We start from the raw sequence: 24982 nt of genomic DNA, 5'->3' as shown, positions 1-24982 counted from the left end.
GCTGGATCTCAACATTTTGAACCGAGAGAGAGACTTAGCTGTCGTACAAAGCTAAGACTCTGTAACATCATATTTGTATAGATACTCCCTCAGACATTTGGAATCATGGATTTTAAATGTCTGAGGGAGTGGCACTCGTCTGACAAGACGTTGCAATCATCATCATGTATATATATATATATATATATTCAAACAAATGTTATTGAAGAGCACGGAATTCTTCTGTTTTATTATCATCCTTTTCATCTTCTCCAATCTCCGAATAGTTTCCTTTGTGTTTTTTTTTTCAAAATTGTATAAGTTGGATCCATAGCGAGCGCTTTCGACAGAGATACCTCGATCATCCTCAGGCACGTCGTAGAAATTATGTTTTTCCTCTTTTCCTTATATATATATATATATATATATATATATATATATATATATATATATATATATATATATATATATATATTATAATGGTCACGTGGTGGCTTATAATGAATTAGCTGGGCGGATTTTTGTTTTTATAATTATATATAGAGTATATTAATTGAATATTTAGAAATACAATTAATATACTCTATATATAATAATAATTTTTTTTTAATCCGAATAGGATTTTTTGCTTTGTTGTCACCACTGTGGCCTTGCCAGGCCACTAATGTATGTATGCATGTAAGTATCGTCCTCAGTCGCATGTATGAAATAGAAACGGTACTAACCCTATGCGGGTTTAACCGGCGTCTCCCAAAAGGAGGAAGTTTTCATTGGAGTATGAAATTCACAAGCGGTCCCCAGTAGCATGTATATCCGTGTCAAGGGAGATGACGACGTTAGGCTTTTGCAACTCTTGCATGAAGGTGTCAACGTCCTCCTACATACAGTGTCTGATGGCCTGGAATTCCCAAATTGATCACCCATCTGGTACTGACCAGGCTCAACGTTTCTTATCTTCGGTGATCTAACGAGAACCTGTGTTTCAGCGTGATTATGCCGTATACATATTCATGAAAAATTTTCCATCCTGTACTTTAAAGAACCCCAACATCTATTCAACTGTAGAAGAGAAATAGCAAAGAACTGTGTTCACAAGATAAAATTTACTCTAGGATAGCGATACAAAATAGTTTTAAAACTTACAAAAACAATAGAAAATAAACAAATTAAATAAACATGAATATACATAAACGATCACATATATATGTATGTATATATATATAAGTATATATATATATGTGCATATATGTGTGTACACATATATATATATATTTATATATAAACTAACATAAAAAACAAAAAAAAAACAGTAACATAGATTTAAAACAGATCAAGAAACTAAATATCCAGGCTAAATAGAGCACACACAAAGGATCAGGTCAACCAGAGGTCAAATAGGTCTTTGTCCGATAAATGCATGCTCATTGGCTGATAGGAAGGGCGCGGTGGATACTAGAAATCTGATTAGCTAACTAAAATCTCAATAGAAGATGCGCATATAAAAACGACCAATAACCACAGAATTCGCGCATAAGCCTAAAGAGTCCTAGAGTGGATGAAACACGGAATATTCAGTGTAGCTTAATCGCCATATACATTTTATAACTTACTATATATATATATATATATATATATATATATATATATATATATATGATTGCAACGTCTTGTTAGACGAGTGCCACTCCCTCAGTCGCTGAAAATCCGTGAGCCCGAAGATTACTTTTTTAGTCCTGCCAGCGAATTCACACGCTCAAGCAGACATGACACTGAAGACGGTCATTAGCATACATACATATATATATATACATAAACGCATACATACACATACATACACATACACAAATACATATCTATAAACATACACACATATATACATATATACATACACAATACATAATGCACGCACATACACATACATACATATACATACACACATGCATGCATACACATATACATATATATATATACATACACATAAAGACACACATATACAAATACATACACACATATATACACATATACACATATATATACGTACACATATATACACATATACATACACATACATTTATCTACATATACATACACATACATATATATGCATCTATACATATATATATATGCATCTTTACACATACACATATATATGCATATACACACATACATATATATGCATATATACACATACACATACATACATACACAAACATATATATATACGTATATACATACAAACACACATAAACATATACACACACATACATATATACATACATATACACATAGATATACATACATATGCATACACATGTACGTATATAAACATACATACACATATTCAGGCATATATACATACATATATACATAGATACATCTAATGATGGCAGATCAATTATCACGCGCTTCCAGCATTTCAGGCCTACACGCGTCACAACTTTTCCATCGTCACAGGACTATTTTTTATAGACAAATATCTGAGGGAGTATCTATACAAAGATGATATTACAGAGTTTTAGCTTTGTACGACAGCTAAGTCTCTCTCTCTCTCTCTCTCTCTCTCTCTCTGTCTCTCTCTCTCTCTCTCTGTTCAAAACGTTGAGATCCAGCAACAAGCAAGAGCAAGATAGCCAGCAACAAGTCAAACCGCAGACCAGCTTAATGCGGGTACTGGTCTCCCGCTTTATGTTTTTTTTTTAATCAGACATTTGCTTCTCCTAGAGGGGTTGCCTTCACCACGGCTTTCCGGAGCCCTCTCCATCCCGCATACACATGGAAATAAACACATGCACGTACGCATACAAGTATACATACAGATGCACGCAAACACACATACACAAGCACACACACAAACACACATGCCAATATGCGCATACACACATACACGTATACATATACGCATGTACATACATATGCATATACACACGTACACATACACGTACATGTAGAATATACATCAAGAAGCGTTTAAGATGACGATGATGTATAGTACGAATAAGTGAATTTAATATGAATAAAAAAAAAAGTAAAACAATCCAATACACGCAGCACGTAGAAGAGACTGTCATTTGCTTCGCTGCTTGTACAGCTTTTAAATTTAAGATGATACCATAACGGCACAAATCCTCAATGTTCATGACGATGATGATGGTTGTTGGTACGAATAGTCGAATTCTACATGAATAAAAAAAAAGTAAAACAATCCAAAATACACAACATGTAGAAGAGACAGATGTTCGCTTCGCCGCTAATACAGCTTTTAAATTTAAGATGCGTCCATAACGGTACAAATCCTCAACGTTCATGACAACGATGATTTTTTCCGCGCTGAGCATTTTGGATTGTTTTACGTTTTTATTCATATTGAGTGTGCTTATTCGTACCAACCTCTTTCTCTCTCTCTCTCTCTCTCTCTCTCTCTATATATATATATATATATATATATATATATATATATATATATATATATATATATATATATATATATATATATATACTTATAATTTGAATAGGTTAGCTTAGATTTAAGTGGTTTCAGAGTAAATAAATCATAAATTCATATTAAGAATGTGCCAAACTTAGAACTCTGCGAAAACATTAAAAATCGAACTTATTGAGTTACCTCCCTTTCAAATTTATGAATACATATTAGGATTTTGGTAACTTACAATTCAACAAAACCTTTAAAATTTTCTAACATACAGAGTTAACTCCTTTTCAACGTCTAATATATCCTGTAATCGTAAATCTTATGTGGTAGGATCGATAGTATATAAAAAAAAAATTAAAAATTAATTTAGATCCTTTATTTTAAATGAAGAATGAGACTGCACTGAATATAGAGTAATGTTTAAAAAAAATCCTTATGGAATAAGTTTTAAAAAAAAACACTTTTTGAAATTACAAAAATAGATTAGCCGATATTTTTGTAAATAAATAAAGCAGATTCCAGATACGAAACTAACATAGAATCGAAACAATATAGCTGAAGACTTAGTTGATTGATCCGTATTAAAAAATAATTTAAATTAAATAAAGAAATAAAGAAAATTTAATTTAAGAAATTAATGAATAGTTTTAGTAAAACATTAAGTGAACAGTGGTAACGTTGCATGATAATTCGACTGAAATTTTTTTAAATAGAGATACAAAAATAGGTAAATATATAAATCTTTTTAAAAAAAAATTGGAAGGATGAGATGCAGGTAAAATATTTTCCCATGTTTTTTCCACATTAGGAAAATGGACTCTGTTCTGTTCATTGTTAAAGTGTTTTTATTCTGTACGTCTGACGAAAGGCTGTCCTTGTGAAAATTTTCAAACGACATAATGTTTGAATTTGTCCAAATAGTCTACAAACAATTGTAACTAACGATGAAATACACTATTTGTTGCTATCAGTCTATTCCTTGATGTCTTGATTTTGTTAAAACAATATATGAATGCTCAATTATGAAATATGATAATTTTGTAGCTTACAGTTTAAGTCATCTCATTTTGATTTAAAGCTTATTGGTATGTGAACGATTACTGAATTTTCAATTATATAAACCCAGTAAAATTTAGAATGTCATAAATAAGATGTATATATATATATATATATATATATATATATATATATATATATATATATATATATATATATATATATATATATATATGCGACTGAGGACCGCTTGTGCATGTCATACTTCCATGGAACTTCCTCCTTCGAAGGAAGCTGGTTAAACCCAAATAGGGTCAGCGCCCTTTCACTCTAACACACACACACACACACACACATACACACAAACACACACACACACACACACACAAGTAAAGCCTCTTCTCTTTTTTAGTATTTTAGTCACCACCATTCTAAATGCAATTTTGCCAGAGATGAACGACGCCTGTGCATAGGCGCCTCGAACGCGTTCTGTTATTATAATAGTGTCATTCTAAAAAGTAACGCCTTTTATATTTGTTTTAACTGAAGAATTGAAGAACTACGGAGATGGCAGCTGTACCATTAAAACTAGCGACTTTTCGTGCTCCAGGATTTATTTTTCTACATAGTCACCGCCATTCCCAGTACATTTTTGCCGGGAATGCAATGACGCATCTCTGCTTCTGACGCACGTCTATGACTAGGGTTTATTCTTAGAGTTTCACACTGCAACAGAAAGATGACACTTTCAGGTCATGAATGCATAAATTCAGTCATCATAACAATGCTATTTGTAAGTCGCTCTGATCCATTCGGGCGGAATAAAAAAATCTCTCTTGGAACACTCCTCAAATATATATATTTGTTTTTGTTTTTGCGATATGTTTTAAATGAATTCAATTATTTACGATTATTATTATTTATGATACTTTCACTACACCGATGAAGACTGAAGAATCGGTCGAAAATTATGTACTTATAAAAAAAGTTTTTTAATTAATTTAATTTTTTTTCATAATATTATTATTTTGTATTCCTGCACGTCACCAATTAAAAACGAATAAAGAAAAGTTATAAGCTTTTATACTTTTCGCATTCTTTTTTATTCATATATATATATATATATATATATATATATATATATATATATATATATATATATATATATATATATATATATATATATTAAATAGATAAAAGTTAAAATCGACTATTTTACTTTACACATTGTAGGTGTCACCGATGAGGAGAAAAAAATTATAGTCGATCGGCATAATATGCACAGAGCTGCAGTGAAACCTCCAGCGTGCATGATGCTTAAAATGGTGAGTTTTTGTTTGTTTATTTATTTGTTTGGTTTTTGTGGACATACATTTTACGACCGCAGCTTTTTACTTTATATTTTTCAGAAGAGGTCTAAACATCTTTTGTTTAACCTAATACGCCTCCATTCTGTCGTTCTAAATACTTTCTCACGCCTGGAGCTATTGTCTATCTCAACAAATTCACTGCCATACCACGTATGGATCACTGTTGTCATATTTGGGCTTCAAGTAATAGCATTAAGCTGAATACTCCACCAGACAAGGTGAATTCTTGTCCTGACCAAATATTCTAGACTACCTCACATGGACATGGAGAATGCTGCATCTTCTCCTGGTGATGTTATCTCGATTAAAAACATTAAACTGGATATCAAACCACATCAGGTTAATTATTTCCTCGAATCCGGTAAAACCAAGAAAAGCCCATATTTTTATTTGGACGTAAACAAATAATAGTTTTTATAAAAGACGCTTAGTTAACCGTATCATCGTTTAAAAAATCAACAAAAGTTCGTATATATATATATATATATATATATATATATATATATATATATATATATATATATAACTACTTCATTTACTTACATAAAATTAACATACGAAAGTATAAATTTATGCGTAAACTTTAAGTATTTACTTCAAAAGTGCTCAATACGTTGGTAGAGCTAGTTAGTAAGTTATAAAATATATATGGCGATTAAGCTACACTGAATATTCCGCGTTTCATCCACTCTAGGACTCTTCAGGCTTTATTCAGTGTAGCTTAATCGCCATATATATTTTATAACTTACTATATATATATATATATATATATATATATATATATATATATATATTTCTTAATGTTTTTAGGGATACAAAATTTAAATATTGCAATTAAGAAGGGAAGACTTTTTTGATTCATGATTAAAAGTAAATTTGTATATATATATATATATATATATATATATATATATATATATATATATTCCTTTAATCTTCTCTCCAAAAAAGGGGGGGGGAAGGAGGGAACAGGAGAACCCCACAAAATATTCGCCATTGCTTGGGCGGATAGACCCAGAGGGTCTTATCTCACTGGCTACGTTCGTCAGAAGTACTCAGTACTTGGACCGACTATGACGAATATTTTTGTGGGGTTCTATGAAGAGCGCTTGCTATCTGGACCCATAAAACCATTAGTGTACTTCCGATATCCATCGCTTTCCTTGATGTATTGGTAACAAAAACGCCATCTAGTTATCATACATCTATATACCGCAAACTAACATTTACAGGTTTGTACATTCGCTGGAATTCATTTTGCCCTAAAAAACGTAAGATAAATCTAATTTGGACCCTAACACATCGTGCCCTTTTGATTTGTTCGAAGTTAAAATTAGGTGAGGAATTGGAAACAATTACGGATACTTTATCCAAAAGCAATACCCACTAGATGTGATTAGGTCAGTTATTCAAAGATAATGGCTGAATTCTCTCGAATTAAAGAGAATATAGTAGCCAAATGTCCAATTTATCTTCGTTTGCTTTGGTTGGGTACAGTAAGTGAGAAATTTGCCAAACAAATAAGTTCAATAGTTCATGGATGTTATTTTGCTGCCAATGTGCGTGTTATGTTCTCCACGAGAAACTTTACCATCTTCTCGAAAAGACTTCTATACTCCCACACCATAATAGTAACGTTATTTATAATTTTGAATGTGGTTGCGGTGCCAACTACTTGGATCGAACGACATTAAGCTTAGATGAAAGAATCCAACAATATGTACCCAGTAAAATTATGAATGGAACCTACCGGGTAACGGACGTTGTTACTAACACATACGGGTCCTTAATTACTGATAATTAACTTAAAACCCCGTCTTGTGCGCCGAACTTTAGCACGGACTCTTTTTCTATTCTTAGTCATGCTCATTCACTATATCACCTTAAGAACTTGGAGACTATTCACGTTCGACTTAGAAAACTTTCCCTTTGCAAGCAAAGGGAATGCCTCCTGGGTTTGAACATGATTAATCTTTAGGGTATTTGACCATAACGCTGTTTCATTTTAATTGTTTTCCCACTTTTTTTCTCCCCGTAAATTGAATAAAACGCAACTTTAATCGCTTTTTCATTTTTTGTTTTAAAAATTCCCTCGATACAGATTTGAGAAGCGAGGGTCGAAACCGGTCAGCTGGCTCCCCATTTCTCTTTCTTTCCTCTCCTGTTCCCCCTTTTCCCCCGTTTTTTTTTTGGAGAGAAGATTATAGGAATATATATATATTTATATATATATACAAATTTACTTTTAATCATGATTCATAAAAGTCTTCCCTTCCTAATTGCAAAATATATTTCTGTAGAAATATATTTTCTTATTATATATCAAGCCTTATATAAGAAGCTCAATGTGATTACAGAGCAATATAGAGAATAAATGACAAAAAGTTATATTCCAAAATTCATGATGTTGACCATCTTATAATTTATTCATTTAAATCAGTTAAGGACATAATAGATTCATTAATTAATATGATAATTAAGTGATTGATTTTGCGCTACGAAACAGATACTGTCAAGAATTGTATAAATCGACTGATTTAAAGGAATAAATTATAAGATGGTCAACATCATGAATTTTTAATATAAGTTTTTGTCATGTATTCTATATATATATATATATATATATATATATATATATATATATTAGCATGGGTATCCGGCGTTGCCCGGGTGTGTTTGGCGGTGTATGCTGAGCAAAAAACAAAAAAGTGGTAGTAGGAAGGCAGGCTCGAACCCGTACCGCAGAGGAGGAAAAGAACGGGGTAAAACCTAACGTTTATGCTGTTACGACCACCGCCAAACCGGAAGGGACATTTTTTAAAATTAAGGCCAGACAATTTAAAGGAGAGGATAACTTTAAAAAATATCGGCGAAAAAAGTGACCCCACCCACCTGTAGAAAAGTGCCTAGTTGAAGGGGAAGATATTAATGTTTTTAGCCAATTTTTCGATATTTGTCATATGAAAGGTCGAATTTAAAACGATGCGGATTTTGGTAAAAGTTTAAGGCAGACATGCAAACATACATACATACATACATACATTTATATATTGGTAACTAAAAATTATTATGACTCCTTAAAATTTATTGTTTTGGGCTAAAATCAAGTTATTAAGTTAGATCCCTGTCCAAGGAACCTATATCTAAAATTTCAAATGCGTAGACCCAAAATTGTCGGAGGAGTTTGGTAGAGTTCTCAAAGATCAAACCGTTGAACTTTGACTCCTTAATCGCCAAATTTCTGGCCAAAAACCGATCATATCGATTTTCCCAAATCTCAGTACCATGTATATCAAATTTCGATTCTGTAGACTAAAAATTGACAGAGTTATTGCGTAGGGAAATGTACATACACACACACACAGACACACACACAGACACACACTTTTATTTATATATATATATATATACATACATATATTTCTATAGAAATATATTTTCTTATATATCAATCCTTATATAAGAAGCTCAATGCGATTACAGAGCAATATATAGAATAAATGACATCATGAATTTTGGAATATAAGTTTTTGTCATTTATTCTATATATATATATATATATATATATATATATATATATATATATATAGGAATATGACCAAATTCACTTTCTATTTGACAATTTAAATACTTCCAAAGTGCTTTCAGATTTTTAATTTTTGCAAAGTCTGTTTAAGATGCCAATATGTTTTATTAAGTAAATTATATTATATCACTTAAAAATGAACAAAAGCAGTATTTTTATTACCAAAATTTAAGTGCTGTTTAGAAAAGAGGCCATTCGATACGATCAGTTGTTTTTTATTCAAAGTCAGTTTTAAATTTAAAAGAAAATGTATTTTAATGCTGTAGAACTTTAGAACAGAAAACTATCCAACACTATATCTACCCCAGCATTTTCTTTAATTTTCTATTTCTGAGCGATTATCGAGACTCCCAAGATGTGAGTCTCTCATGTTGACATTTTTCGATTTAAAGTAAACTTCGACACTACTTGTTTTTAACTAAATAAACGCTTTAAAATAAGTTGAACTACTGAAAACCTACAAAGCTAGGTGGGAAACGAGCATTTAGAAATAATCAATCTTATTTTTTTAAACAACAATTAGTAACAATAACAACAAAACGATCCTGGTGTCTAACTCTGTCCCGTGGGGAGGCATTGCAAATAGGAACAACAAGTAAAAAAAAAAAAAATTTAATATTATGGGGTGTGTATTACCTTTTAAAAACAATCTACTTCAAGAACGGTCATAAAATGTGTTTTCAATAGATATTTATTCAACGATGGACCAATTTTCCTACCTAGCAAAAATGGACAAGTTTTCGTGGACGAGTTTTCCGTGGACGGGTTTTCCGTAAATGAGGCTTCCTAAATTTCGTTTCGAAAAATACTAGTTAGAAAAAATGCTATTTTTCTACGATAACATTTTTTTTTTCTAAAGCAGTTTATGTTTTCAGTTCTTTGTTTTATCTCTTATTAATTCCTTGTTTCAGTACTGGAATGATGAGTTGGCTTTTCAGTCTCAAAAATGGGCAGAAAACTGTCAATTTGTTCACGATAAAGGTCTGCAACGATATGTTCCCGGTAAGTGTTACTTTGATCTTTCAATGGCAGCCCAAAATATAGGAAATGTGTAGGGGTAATTTTTATTCAATGTAGAGACATAAACGTTCCCAACACTGTGTAAAGATCATTTAGGTTTAACTACTTTACTAGAGAGTAGAATTGAAATGTTATCTTGAAAATTAATCAGCAAGATTCTTACCCGTGGAAAACAGCTTTAAACATCTCTCCTCGCGCACGAAATTCTTAGACATAAATCTGCTAAACAATTAGAGCTAGGAGAAGGATTAAACATGGACAATATAAAGAGGTATGTGCGAAGTAAGAGACTTCACGTCTTTGCTCAGATACGAAGAATAGTTGACAGGGCTTGAATTAGTAGATGTAAAACATTATCACGGATAGATAATAGGACAATATTAGATTATTTACAAATAGGGACAAGAATTTTTGGAATTAATCACGCCAACTAAGAAAATGTTCGGAATAAGCTGAAATCAAATCGGAAATAATTGTAAAAGGATGGATTTACGGACGCATATATTAGACATGTCTGATGAAATATTGAAGTTAATTTGTTCTGTTGAAAAAATATAAATATATATATATATATATATATATGCGCGAAGGTGTGCAATAAGTAATGCTCCTGACCCACTTCTTGTTGTCTGATCTAGCTGAAATTTTGCATGTGCAATGATTTATATATCTACGGGTTATGTGGCAAATTACAGCTCTGAACTAATTGTGGTTTCTGTTTTACACGTGTTTGAACTGAGTCAGGTGTGAAATGGAGCCTGTTGAATGTCGAGCAGTGATCCGGTTTTTGTATTTGAAAGGACACATACCAGAGGAGACTTTTGATGAAATGAAAGAAACTTATGATGATAATGCTCCATCATATGACCTTGTAAAACGCTGGCATCGTGAATTCAAACATAGCCAGAAGTCTGTGGAAACAGCTCCCAGACCTGGTCGACCCAACTTCTGCCATTAATGAGCCATCTGTCCGTCAAGTTGAGGCTGCTATTTTGGAAGATCGGCGCATTACTATTCGTCAAACAGCCCAAAATGTCAAGATTAGTACAGGGTATGTGGAAACTATCATTCATGGCCATTTGCATATGCATAAGTGTATTCATGGGCATTTGCATATACATAAGGTGTATATATATATATATATATATATATATATATATATATATATATATATATATATATATATATATATATTGCAATTAAACTTAATTGTCATATATATTTTTATAATTTACTATCTAGCTATTCAGGTATTGGGCACTGTCGAAATAATTACTGAAAATCGATACATCAAACTTTTATGTAGATATATGGAATTATAATATAAGAATAAGTGTATAGAAGACCAGAAAAACATCAGTGCCGTCGGTTTCAAAATCAAACAAAGAATATCAATAACTGGTCGCCTATGTCGGACTCTCATTAGTCTCACGAAGACATATATTTAAACTTAATAATATAGAGCTTAATATTATTTAATTATTTTATTTTAATATTTTATCTTATTTATTTTTCTTATATTTAATTCTTATTTTGGATAATTTTCTTAATTTATTTCCTGTGATTTTAATATAATATAAACACACATGTAACTCATACTAGCATAGCTAATTTATTTGCCTCCCCACAAGGGCAGAGTCAGACACAACGCTGGGTTTTTTTTAAGGCGGGGAAAATTAGCTCCCAAAAAGGGGCATTCTGGATAGGAACACAAATAAAAATTGTCTCAGTCTGAAATGATTTCTCTCCCACTTACTGAGAGTAGAAGCATCAGAATAGATACTACACTTTGATCTTGGAGGCCAAATAGTTCATGTAAACTAGAGTGTTTCGTTTATTTTTATTGTTTAAAGGAAGTTACCCCGTTGGACAGAATTTGGGTAGTGGATACGGGAATTGGACTTCTTTTATTGATGCTTGGCATTCCGAAGTGAAAGACTTCACCTACAACGGCAGCGCAAACAAATTAACAGCAGTTGGACATTACACACAGGTAAGAGATCGCCGCCATCATTTTATCCAGAAGTTCTCGTGAGTTTCGGTTGCTTTTTATTCTTTTAATCTTTTCACCTCAAACAAGACATGCCACTGTTTGGGATTCTGTCCTAAAGGTGACTGTGGAGGTGGAACAGCGAGATGTTTATACACAGTACATTTGAACTTCTACGGATTAGTACAGTCAAGGAAGCGGGAAGCATGTAGGGAATTTCAAAGTTTAGCAGTCCAATGGAAAAAAACTATTAGAGTAGAAAGCTTTTCATCAGTTCGGGATCTCAATAGTGAAGGTGGTACTTTGCTACTTGTCGGGTTTATCGGGGTATTACGTCGTGTGGGCACAGGTGCTATGAGTTCATCAGACCACATTTCATAAAGTAATTGCAAAACAGACACAGGGATGAAACATTGTGGCGATAGGGACAAGGTTTTGGAAGGCCAACCGTTGTTAATATCCAAACCCATTTTTGTTAAATTATTAATTCAAGTCGATTACCATTTGTTTACAACTTCGCTCCCATCACTTTTGTTTATTTTCCATTTGCCCCAAATATTTAACTTGTTTTATTATTTTATTATTTGTTTCAAATATAATTTGTTTCTTTTCGGCTTAACTCCGCGAACTTCATATCTAAACTCGCTAACGTGCTCGATAGCTAATCGTAGGGCCCTATTTTGTTATATTTTTGTTTTGTTTTTTACAAAATTTTTCAACACTTATAAAGGTCCGAGGCCACTTGAGGATAAGGATTAATGGATGTACAGTAGTCAATGAGAAAATGTCGTAGTAATCGTTAGTAGTGGAAATTTGGAAAATTGGATTTCTTAAGAGGATGGCTCGTTAAGAAGTTGGACTTGAAGACAACCATGTTATAGTTAGTTGGAAAGTAGGAGAACGGAACAGAGTTCCAAAGGCGTGCAGTACTAAGAAAGAAGCTTTGTTCATGGAATCTATGTTTAGATTTAGGCACAGATAAAGAGTAGGGAAAAAGCTTGGTTGATAGTGCGAAATCGATTAGATTGGACACTTTTTGATGCCTTGTCTAAGAGTGAGAGACCAGTGATGTATGCACTCGTCCAAATGTGACAATAATACTCAATTTATTAATATTGTATTTTGATAAGAAAAATTGAACTAGCTCTGTGTATACAGGAAGATTACCAAAAGGATAGTTTTTTTATATATTGGACAAATCGGTATAACTAAACATTTGCTTTCATTTCTCAATCAGAATCGTGAAATATTGTAAATAGACATTATTGTACTATCATGGCTTCCGTTATGTTTGGAAAGACAATGGATACTCCTTTCAAAAGTACCTGCGCATATAATCGTGAAGCAAGAACTGAGCAATCTCAAATCTCTCTTTTCCTGAGTAAGCACTGCCTGATTCCAACGGCAAGGAAAGTCCAGGACGACTGAAACAATGCCGAGCAGAAAGTAAATACAGCGCCTGGTATTACCAAATGGTCACCCATTTAGTACTGACCAGGCTCAACGAAAATAATATTGTAGTTTATATTTTTCATATATTTATCATATTACGCTGTCATTAAATTTACTAATGCCTCGTTCCTCTTAATTTTAAATCTGTTCTTTAGTTTTTTAAAAATTCCATCACTATTTCATATCTTTTATGATTGATCGAGAACGATGAGTGACCTATTTTCGTCACTATATTTAGAAAAGTACTGTTACTTTATATGTTTGGAAAATAACTGTTATATTTTGTTCAAAAATAACTTATTTCTATGTTTAGAAAAGTACTATTATTTTATATGTTTGGAAAATAACTGTTATTTTTTTGTTCAAAAATAACTTATTTCTATATTTAGAAAAGTACTGTTATTTCATATGTTTGGAAAATAACTGTTATTTTTTCGTTCAAATATAACTTATTTCTATGCTTAGAAAAGTACTATTTTATATGTTTGGAAAATAACTGTTATTTTTTTGTTCAAAAATAACTTATTTCTATGCTTAGAAAAGTACTGTTATTTTTTATGTTTGGAAAATAACTGTTATTTTTTTGTCCAAAAATAACTTAGTTCTATGCTTAGAAAAGTACTGTTATTTTTATGTTTGGAAAATAACTGTTATTTTTTGTTCAAGAATAACTTATTTCTATGCTTAGAAAAGTACTGCTTTTTATGTTTGGAAAATAACTATTATTTTTATGTTCAAAAATAACTGATTTCTATGCTTGGAAAAGTACTGTTATTTCTTATGTTTGGAAAATGACTGTTATTTATTGTTAAAAAATAACTTATTTCTATGCTTAGAAAAGTACTGTTATTTTTTATGTTTCGAAAATAACTGTTTTTTATCAAAAATAACTTATTTCTATGCTTAGAAAGGTACTGTTATTTTTTTATGTTTCGAAAATAACTGTTATTTTTATGTTCAAAAATAATTTATTTCTATGCTTAGAAAAGTACTGTTATTTTTTATGTTTGGAAAATAACTGTTATTTTTTGTTAAAAAATAACTTATTTCTATGCTTAGAAAAGTACTGTTATTTTTTATGTTTGGAAAATAACTGTTTTTTTATCAAAAATAACTTATTTCTATGCTTAGAAAAGTACTGTTATTTTTTATGTTTGGAAAATAACTGTTATTTTTATGTTCAAAAATAACTGATTTCTATGCTTAGAAAAGTACTGTTATTTTTTATGTTTGGAAAATAACTGTTATTTTTTGTTCAAAAATAACTTATTTCTATGCTTAGAAAAGTACTGTTATTTTTTTATGTTTGGAAAATAACTGGAATTTTTTTGTTCAAAAATAACTTATTTCTATGCTTAGAAAAGTACTGTTATTTTTTATGTTTCGAAAATAATGGTTATTTTTTTTGTTCAAAATTAACTGATTTCTATGCTTAGAAAAGTACTGTTATTTTTATGTTCAAAAATAACTTATTTTTATGCTTAGAAAAGTGCTGTTATTTTTTATGTTTCGAAAATATGTTATTTTTTTGTTCAAAAATAACTTATTTCTATGCTTAGAAATGTACTGTTTTTTTATGTTTGGAAAATAACTGTTATTTTTATGTTCAAAAATAACTGCTTTCTATGCTTAGAAAAGTACTGTTATTTTTTTATGTTTGGAAAATAACTGTTATTTTTATGTTCAAAATTCTGTACATCCGATCCGCACACCGGGTCGTATGTACAGAATAACTCGTTTTTCTTATATGTCGTGCTTGGTACTATATGATTTTGGGAGAGGGACTGATTGTGATTTGCATAAGTTCCTTTCAAACTGGTGTTTTTCTTCTTCTAGGTTGTCTGGGCCACAAGCATAATGCTTGGCTGTGGTTACGCAAAGTGTACAAATGTTAATCTCTTCGTTTGTGAATATGGACCAGGGTAATTATATTCTTTTGATTCTATCTACATAACATAACCTAACAAGTAGCATTATTCAGTAGTTCTTCGGGTAAACGTTCCGTTTAGTTTCGTGCGAAGGGACAGTTATGTAGTTGTTGAGAAGGACTCTTCTAATACCAAAACTAAACGAAACAGTCCTTTCTTCCTCCGTGTGCCTAGCGTCTGGAAGAAATCTTATGAACAGGTGTTGTGTTACTGTCGTTTTTTCGAGGAAAGTATCGTTGTGTGAACGTTTCTGGGATGCGTGTTACGTCCTGCGCATTTTAACTAGCTCTACGAGGAGAATCTATATATCGATAAAAGTGAACGTGTCTGTGTGTCTGTCTGTCTGTCTCTCTGTCTGTCTCTCTGTGTCTGTGTACGATTTCCTTCGCAATAACTCCGTTAATTTTTAGTCTACAGACTCGAAATTTGATATACAGGGTACTGAGATTTGGGAAAATCTACGTGATCGGTTTTTGGCCAGAAATTTGGTTGTTAAGGAATCAAAGTTTAACGATTTGCCCTTTGAGAACTCTACCAAACTCCTCCGACAATTTTGGGTCTAAGCACTTGAAATTTTAGATATAGGTTCCCTGGATATGAAGCTAACTTAATAACTCAATTTGAGCCCAAAACAATAAATTTTAAGGGTCATATGGGGGTCAAAGTTAAAAAAAAAATTACCGTTTTTGTTATTTTTTTGTTTTTTTGTTTTTTTCTCAGCATACACCTCCAAACACCCGGGCAACGCCGGGCACCCATACTAGTAAACGATAAAATCCATAGATGATTAATTGATAAAACGTCCCTTACATCAAGGGGTTGGTATGATGTCTGGTTCGTCTGCTTGGCGAGTCTCGTCTTCGGGTTCTCGGCGTCATTAGTGGTATAGTTTAGTCTTATAATTATCTTTCCCCAGAGAATTAATCATCTGGGCTGAAACCTTTGGTACTGGAATTGAACGCTGTATGAAATAAGCGAACAATACAGCGCACAATAAGCGAACTTTTTTTATATAAAAAATAGAAAGTTAAGTGTTGGAATATGCAAACGATCTGTCCGTCGCCGACCAAGGTCGAATTACGATTTTTTGCGACCGACTCGAGCGGAATTTGAAAAGAACTGCAACTGAATTACAAATATTTCCTCTTGGTGAAAACCGACAGAGAGAGAGAGAGAGAGAGAGAGAGAGAGAGAGAGAGAGAGAGAGAGAGTTGTGAAAGAGGGAGAGAGAAGTAGATAAAGAGCCATTGATATGTATCAACGAGATAGAAACAGAAAAGAAGAATACAGTCACTGGCAGTAATTTCAGTTCAACATATCTCATATTACGGGTTCAATGGGTTCACTGCCTTCGCTTGTTCAGTGGTAACACCAGCCACCCGATTTTATAAACAATTTGTCAAATCCAAGTAAATGGTTGACAGCTTTGAAGTCGCCATGTTTTAATAACATTTTTTCAACCTTACGTTTTTCCTCAGAAAGACATGGAAAGTCGAGTATAAGGCTAAAGTCGAGTATAACTGCTTTCTATGCTTAGAAAAGTACTGTTATTTTTTTATGTTTGGAAAATAACTGTTATTTTTATGTTCAAAATTCTGTACATCCGATCCGCACACCGGATGTAGTAAACTCTAGCGTTACCAAAACGGGCTCTTTTTCATTGTTCCACTTCGTTTCTTTCCAATGACTCTTATTTGTGGAACATATTACAACCGGACTGCTTATCTGCAGATTATAATATGCTCGTCTTCAAATACAGTACCAGCATATATACCTGTAATAAGCTGTCCTCATACGTTAGCAAACTTGACAATCCATTCATCTCATTATCTCTTATCCTTGCCTTGACTTTAATAATTAGTTATTCATTGTTTTAAAAAAATATATGTATTTTTGTTGTTTTGAAGTAATTTTACCACCAATCGTTGGAAATCTTTTTATTTCTTTTCTTTTAAATATTTCCAGTGGAAACAGTGGCCAAATAAATCGGCCATATGAAAAGTGTGACACAGCTTCTCCTTTGAAAGGTACGTTTGATTTTCCTTTTCTTCAAATCCTTCATAAACAGTTTGTATACATGTACGAGGTGCCTTCAATAAGTTTCCAGACATTTTTTTGTTGTACGGACATTTAAAGCTGTTGTAAACTCATGAAAATTCAGTTTGTTATTGCTATATATCTTATGAGATGATTGACCAATTTTATGATTTTATGTTCAAATGAATAGCTACAGCAGGAATTGGAATACACCCTTCTAAAGCTTGATTGTCACAGCTGGTGAATTTCAAAAGTGCAATCTGGACGTGAGAACACTTTAGAAGGACGATATGCAATAAAATTCTGTTTAAAACTTGGAAGAATGCCACAGAAACGTATGGAATACTTCAGACTGCTTTTGGACCATCTTGCATCTTGCATGAATTGAGCATCAGTTTCTGAGAGGCATAAGAGATTCAAGGAAGGCAGGGAGTCTGTGAAGGATGATGAGAGGTGTGGGAGGAGTAAGAAAGTCAGAACACCAAAGTTGACTGGCCAAATAAAGAATTTCATAAATAAGGACTGTCGTGTGTCTATAGAGACAATAAGTGCACAGTTTGATGTCAGTGTGGGAACTGTCCACATAATTATTCGCAAGGAACTGAAGTTGCGGAAGATTTGCGTGAAGTTTGTCCCAAGTGTGCTCAGAGAAGATTAAAACAAGATGGGCATTAAAACAGTTCCTCGCCCTCCCTATAGACCAGACCTTGCTCCCTGTGACTTTTGGTTATTCCCTAAGCCCAAGGAAAGCCTTAGAGGCTGTTGTTATGAGACAATTTTAGGCGATGGAAGAGGCTGTGACGAAGATCATTGACACGCTTATACAAGAGGACTTCCATTGGGGCTTTCCAGAAGTTGTTGGAATGGTACAAGTGCATTGCAGCCGGGGGAGATTACTTCAACAAGGACTCCAGTTCCATGTGTGCACTATCAATAAAAATACCCATATGAAAAAAAATCTGGAAACTTATCTATGGCACCTCGTATATTACAATAACTAAACGAAAATTTCACGAGGAAAGTTTATTTCCTAGAACTACCCGTCTGTGGAACACAATACCACGGAGCTACTTTCCAGCTTACTATAATACAGTCGTTTTCAAATGTACTGAAAACAAATTCTTGTTGAACTGTCATCTTAAATAATACAACCCTAAGTTCCACCATAACCGATCATCGCAGTGTAGTATCATCGGCAACCCATCCTAGTAAAAATATCTCTACGTTAGCACCGTGGTTTACAGTCCTTACTCTCTCTTTTTGGAATCGAAACAAAAACTACGCCTTTTTTATTCACTAGCAGGGCAACCCGGCGTTGCCAGGAACTATATCAAAAATTAGAAGAAATGAAGTTGTGTTTGAACACACCTGCTATTCTTACAATATTGGACACTTTTTGATTACTATATACTTTATTTATTTATTTATTTGTTTATTTGTTTGTTTATTTATGTATTTATTTATTTATTTGTTTATTTATTTATTTATTTATTTGTTTATTGATTTGTTTATTTATTTGTTTGTTTATTTATTTATTTGTTTATTTATTTATTTGTTTTTTATTTATTTATTTGTTTTTTATTTATTGATTTATTTGTTTATTTATTTGCTTATTTATTTATTTGTTTGTTTATTTATTGATTTATTTGTTTATTTATTACTTTATTTGTTTATTTATTTATTTGTTTATTTATTTGTTTATCTATTTATTTGTTTATTTGTTTATATTTGTTTATTTATTTATTTATTTATTTATTTATTTGTTTATTTATTTATTCATTTATTTATTTATTTATTTATTTTGTTTATTTGTTTATTTATTTGTTTATTCATTTATTTATTTATTTGTTTATTTACTTATTTATTTGTTTATTTGTTTATTTGTTTATTTATTTGTTTATTTATTTATTTATTTATTTGCGGACTATCCTCATCTTCATAGATGTTGTTGTTTAACCACGTTTCGTCCAACAAATCCATCTGAACTTTTTCAGGTAGTTAACCGCAACAACATAGGAATGCTGAGTCGCTTCACCGTATCGTCAGTAATTACTGCCTTCCATAGTTGTTGTTGTCTCACCACGTTTTGGTCAACTAATCCTCCACCATCACTTCAGAAAATTACTCGAAGAGTGAGGGACTGAAATTGCAAAATTATTCCTCCTGGTGGTGGTTTTATATTGGATCCGGTAGTAGAGCTGTTACCTTCGAAGCACAAAAAGATCAAGTGTTATGCAATGCAGACGATATTAACCTTTATTTAAGTTTTACAGTTTTAATATGGGAGCGAGGTGTTTTTCATATTGAATTGAATAAGCTTATTAATCATTTTTTTATGGTTTGTTTTTACTTAAAAGATTGCAAAGGAAAAGTCTGCAAGAATGGAGGAAAATTCAAGAAGGACTCGTGCGAATGCAGCTGCAAAAGTACACCACAAATTTATGGACCCACGTGTAACAGTAATTATCTTATTACATAACCTTATCGTGTGATTTTTTTTAAAGTTAGACCCAAATAGCAATTCATCTGACATATCGTGATTTGATTCAAACTATCCATTTTTTCTCCCTTTCACTGTGTTATTACTGTCAGGAATTAATATATTTTATTGTGCGTTGTTTCTTTTTGTCTTGTTTTGTTTTTATTTGTTTTTTGCTTTTGTTGTTTTTGTTTTATTTTGTTTTTGTTTTCTTTTTTGTTCTTTTTTGTTTCGTTTTGTTTTTTGGAGGTTTTTTGTTTGTTTGTTTGTTTGTTTTTTATTTTGTTTTGTTTGCGTTGTTTTTAGGGAGGTGTTTTTTTTTGGTTTTGTTTTGTTTTGGGTTTTTTGTTGTTTTTTGCTTTGTTCTTTGTTGTTCTTTATGTTCTTTTTGTTATTTTGTTTTGTCCTTTTTGTTTGTTTTTGTCTTTTTTGTTTTGTTTGTTTGTTTTTTTTTTGTTTTTTTTGTGTTTTGCTTTGTTTTGTTTTTGTTTTTTGCTCAAAATACGAATTCTGGTTGGAAAAATATGCATTGTAATAAAAAGGAGATGACGGAGGTTTTTTCCTCCTGGAAGTAGATTCCCTTGGAAGCATTAAAATTTTTTAGCAAATCCTTCATTGAAAGTTCTAATAGCTATTTACATCGAATCATTTCATAAATAGAGATCAAAACAACATTATTGTATTAAATTAGTTATTTGTTTTATAACAAGTATTGCTATAACCAAATTAAACTTTAAATATTCGATTCATATACCGCATAATAAAGTTGACACACCGTTAGATCACTGAAGTTAAGCAACGTTGAATTTGGCCAATATTAAAATGGGTGACTATGTGTTAATATCAGGTGCTGTATGTGCTTGGGCCTGGAGAGGGATTGGCGCTGCCAGGCTATTCTTGCTCAAGGCACGCTACATAAAATAATGCATCACTCTCACTACCCCGAAGCGTTAAGAGACACGTCTTTTATATTATCTGATTTAAAAATTAAGATTAATTAATTTTTCTGTTCCCAAGGTCGCTGGAAAAATGGTGGGATCCTTCTATTGATCCAGTAGATATCTCACTACTAATACAATTATATACCTATATAAGAGCCAGGTATGTCCAAGGATGGAGTATTGTTGCCAGATTTTGACAGGAACTGTTAGAAAGATCTTATCTTGCCTTGACAGAGTTCAAAATAGACTTTGTAGCCTAGTAGGGGATGCCCTTTCTCTTCCCTGCAACCTCTTTCTCACAGAAGAGATGTTGCGAGTCTGTCTCTGCTTTATCGTTATTTTCATGGCAAGTACTCGTCTGAGCTCCAATCTATGGTCCCCCCTCGCCAAACTTTCACAGGAAACACTCGTCTAGCTGAAAAAACTATCAATAATTTCCCCCACTCTTTATCTGTGCCTTAACCTAAACGTAGATTCCATGAACAAAGTTTCTTTCTTAGAACTGCGCGCCTGTGGAATTGTCTTCCGTTTTTCTGCTTTCCAGCTGACTACAATACGGTCGTCTTCAACTCTAACATGAACAAATTCTTGATAAGCCGTTCCCCTTAAGTAATCCAATTTACTAAATTTACTTCTAACGATTACTATGATATTATCTCTTTGACTACTGTACATTATTTAACCCATATCCTCAGGTGTTCTTGATACGTTGTTGGTTGGTTGTTTTTGTTTTACGGCATATCAACCCTTTTCGGGTTATTTAATGCCGAATCCAAAGATTTTGAAGAAAATTCTTTTAATAGAATATATTTGTTGTTTTTACGTCGGTTTCTATTTAACCCATAGTTGGGACCCTAACAGGTACTACCACTCCGGGTCAGAGTGGACCTGGGAGCAATGGTAATTGAAGGGTGGCTCCACACTCCCCAAAGCCCACAAGCTGAGGCCTCACCACTGGATATAGTTTAAGGTCATATCCAGGATTCCCATTGAGGGACTTTTACCCTCTGCAGGGGGGCAGTCGGCATATTCTAATGCCCCACTGACGTTGTGATTCCTATGTAACAAAAAAGGCCGATAGCCATTAGTCGCGTGCTCTCGTGTAATGAATGAATGCGTGAATGTAGGATTGACATGAAATTCTTAAAGATAAACTAAAATTACCGAAAAATGGACTGAAATGACTTAAATAAATAAAAATTAAATGACTTAGAATGACTTTAATGAAGTTAAGGATGAATTGAATGACCTTACGAATGACTTGAATGCTTAAAAATAACTGGAATCTTTCAAAATCAACTTGAATGATCTGGAGAATGACTTGAATGGCTTTGAGACTGACTGGTTGTAAAGTGGGTGATCATTTTACATTAAATTAATACAGAAAAGTGATCCCCCAGTTTATATCACAAAGTTACAAACATAAGTACAGCATGTAATAAGAACAGATACTACACTTTGATCTTGGACAAGAAAAGCGTATTTATTTGCTCCCCCACCGAGCAAATAAGGCACAAGGCCGATTTTTAATGTGAGGATTGAAGGGGAAATGGGAGCCAGCTCCCCGGGGAGTAAGGGAGCTGGATAGTGACAATTGGTATGAAGGGTTGCCCCTACATTGAGCAAGGTCTTATATGTGCGGTTGGTATTTATTTGCTTCCCCACCGAACAATTTAGTCACAATGCCGATTTTTAATGTGAGGAGTGAATGGGGAAATGGGCACCAACTCCCCGGGGAGTAGGGTAGCTGGATAGTTACAATTGGTATGAAGGGTTGCCCCTACATTGACCAAAGTCTTATATGTGGGGTTTGTATTTATTTGCTTCCCCACCGAGCAAATTAGGCACAATGCCGATTTTTAATGTGAGGATTGAAGGGGAAATAGGGGCCAGCTCCCCGGGGAGTAGGGGAGCTGAATAGTGACAATTGGTATGAAGAGTTGCCCCTACATTAACCAAGGTCTTATATGTGGGGTTGCCCCCACATATGGTCTTTGCTAGCAGTATCTGCCGGAGCAGATACTACACTTTGATCTTGGCCAAAAGGCCAAGAAAATAGAATTTATTTGCTCCCCCACCGAGAAAATTAGGCACAAGACCGATTTTTAATGTGAGGAGTGAAGGGGAAATGGGGACCAACTCCCCGGGGAGTAGGGGAGCTAGATAGTGACAATTGGTATTAAGGGTTGCCCCTACATTGACCAAGGTCTTATAATGTTGGGTTGGTATTTATTTGTTTTCCCACTGAGCAAATTCGGTACAAGGCCGATTTTTAAAGTGGAGAGAGAAGGGAGGGAAATGGGAGCTGGATAGTGACAATTGGTATGACGGGTTGCCCCTTCATTGACCAAGGTCTTATATGTGGGGGCAACCCCACATATGGTCTTTGCTTGCATTTTCTGCCGGAACAGATACTACATTTTGATCTTGGCCAAGAAAAACATTAAAAGCTAAGAACAGCATCTAATTAGAACAGACCTTTGATCTTAACCAAAAAGACCAAGCACAAAAGTGTTACGGACAGACCGACCGACCGACCGACGGAGTGACTTATAGAGTCGCTTGAATGCGACTAAAAAGAAAAAATCATAAATTCGTGATAGATACAACATAGACTTAAAAATACAAAATAAAAATACAGGTACAAAGACTCATCAACAGCTCGAGGCCATATAAACTAAATCTATATATATATAAAGGCGAAAGTTTCTGTCTGTATGTGTGTCTGTGTGTCTGTGTTTGTACATTTCCCTACGCAATAACTCTGTCAATTTTTAGTATACAGACTCGAAATTTGATATGCCGGGTACTTAGATTTGGGAAAATCTAGGTGATTGGTTTTCGGCCAGAAATTGTGCTGTTAAGGGGTCAAAGTTCAACGATTTGACCTTTGAGAACTCTACCAAACTCCTCCGACAATTTTGGGTCTACGCACTTGAAATTTTAGATATAGGTTCCTTGGACATGGATCTAACTTGATAACTTGATTTAAGCCCAGAAACAATAAATTTTAAGGGGTCATAATAGGGATCAATGTTTTTAAAAATTGACCTTTTTTTTTTTTTTTTTTTTTTTTGCTCAGAATACACCTCACCCATGCTAGTAGAAGTATAAATTAAATAGAAGTATAAAAGTCAAATAATGCGTGTAACATCTTCATATTAAAATTTCTATCCCCACTAGTCTCCAACCGCTCTGTATTTTTCTCTCTTTCCTCCTCTACGTTTTCTATCCTTCTCTCAACTCTTCTCCCCAACTCTCTTGTTTTAATATCGTGAAAAACAAAAATATAATTGAAATAAGTTAGTCAATTTACTCCTGGCAAAGTCAACTTTATTTAGCAGCTATATTATAGGCTAAAAACGAAATCAAAAGTTTTTTTTCCGGCGTGTAAATACCCTATATATCAAGTTACAAATCTGAAGACTAACTATTCAGAGAGGAGTTTGGTAAAGATGTTTCGTACAGAAACAGGTCAATTTTATATATATATATATATATATATATATATATATATATATATATATATATATATATATATATATATATATACTAGCAGGCCACCAAGCGTTGCCTGGTCGTAAAATATGCATAATGTTATATTTTGATTCGTGCAGATTTATGCTTATTACCTAATACATAATAATGATGTCAAAAGTTATATAAAAAAGATATAACTTGGGCGCCATCCGTTGCAATCGAAACCAGAATGTTTATATATATATGTGTGTGTGTGTGTGTGTGTGTGTGTGTGTGTGTGTGTGTGTGTGTGT

General features: G+C 32.9%; 1 protein-coding gene across 3 annotated transcripts in view; it reads left to right on the top strand.

The window, feature by feature from the left end:
* LOC145260470 (venom allergen 5-like) overlaps window positions 1-24982 on the top strand; it is an 89069-nt gene that overhangs the window by 44367 nt on the left and 19720 nt on the right. For 2 of the 3 annotated variants that reach the window (XM_080118559.1, XM_080118558.1), the window contains 6 exons: window positions 5639-5730; window positions 10274-10364; window positions 12236-12375; window positions 15661-15746; window positions 17718-17779; window positions 20147-20248. In XM_080118559.1, coding sequence (XP_079974685.1) covers window positions 5639-5730; window positions 10274-10364; window positions 12236-12375; window positions 15661-15746; window positions 17718-17779; window positions 20147-20248 — 573 coding nt within the window. The remainder of the gene's footprint in view (window positions 1-5638; window positions 5731-10273; window positions 10365-12235; window positions 12376-15660; window positions 15747-17717; window positions 17780-20146; window positions 20249-24982) is intronic. The other variant, XM_080118560.1, reaches the window with a different exon arrangement.

This window comes from Euprymna scolopes, chromosome 36 (genome assembly GCF_053919585.1).
Source record: "Euprymna scolopes isolate OS-2025 chromosome 36, ASM5391958v1, whole genome shotgun sequence".
NCBI lineage: Eukaryota > Metazoa > Mollusca > Cephalopoda > Sepiida > Sepiolidae > Euprymna > Euprymna scolopes.
The sequence above is the reverse complement of the archived record's forward strand: the minus strand, read 5'-3'. Positions and strand labels throughout refer to the sequence as shown.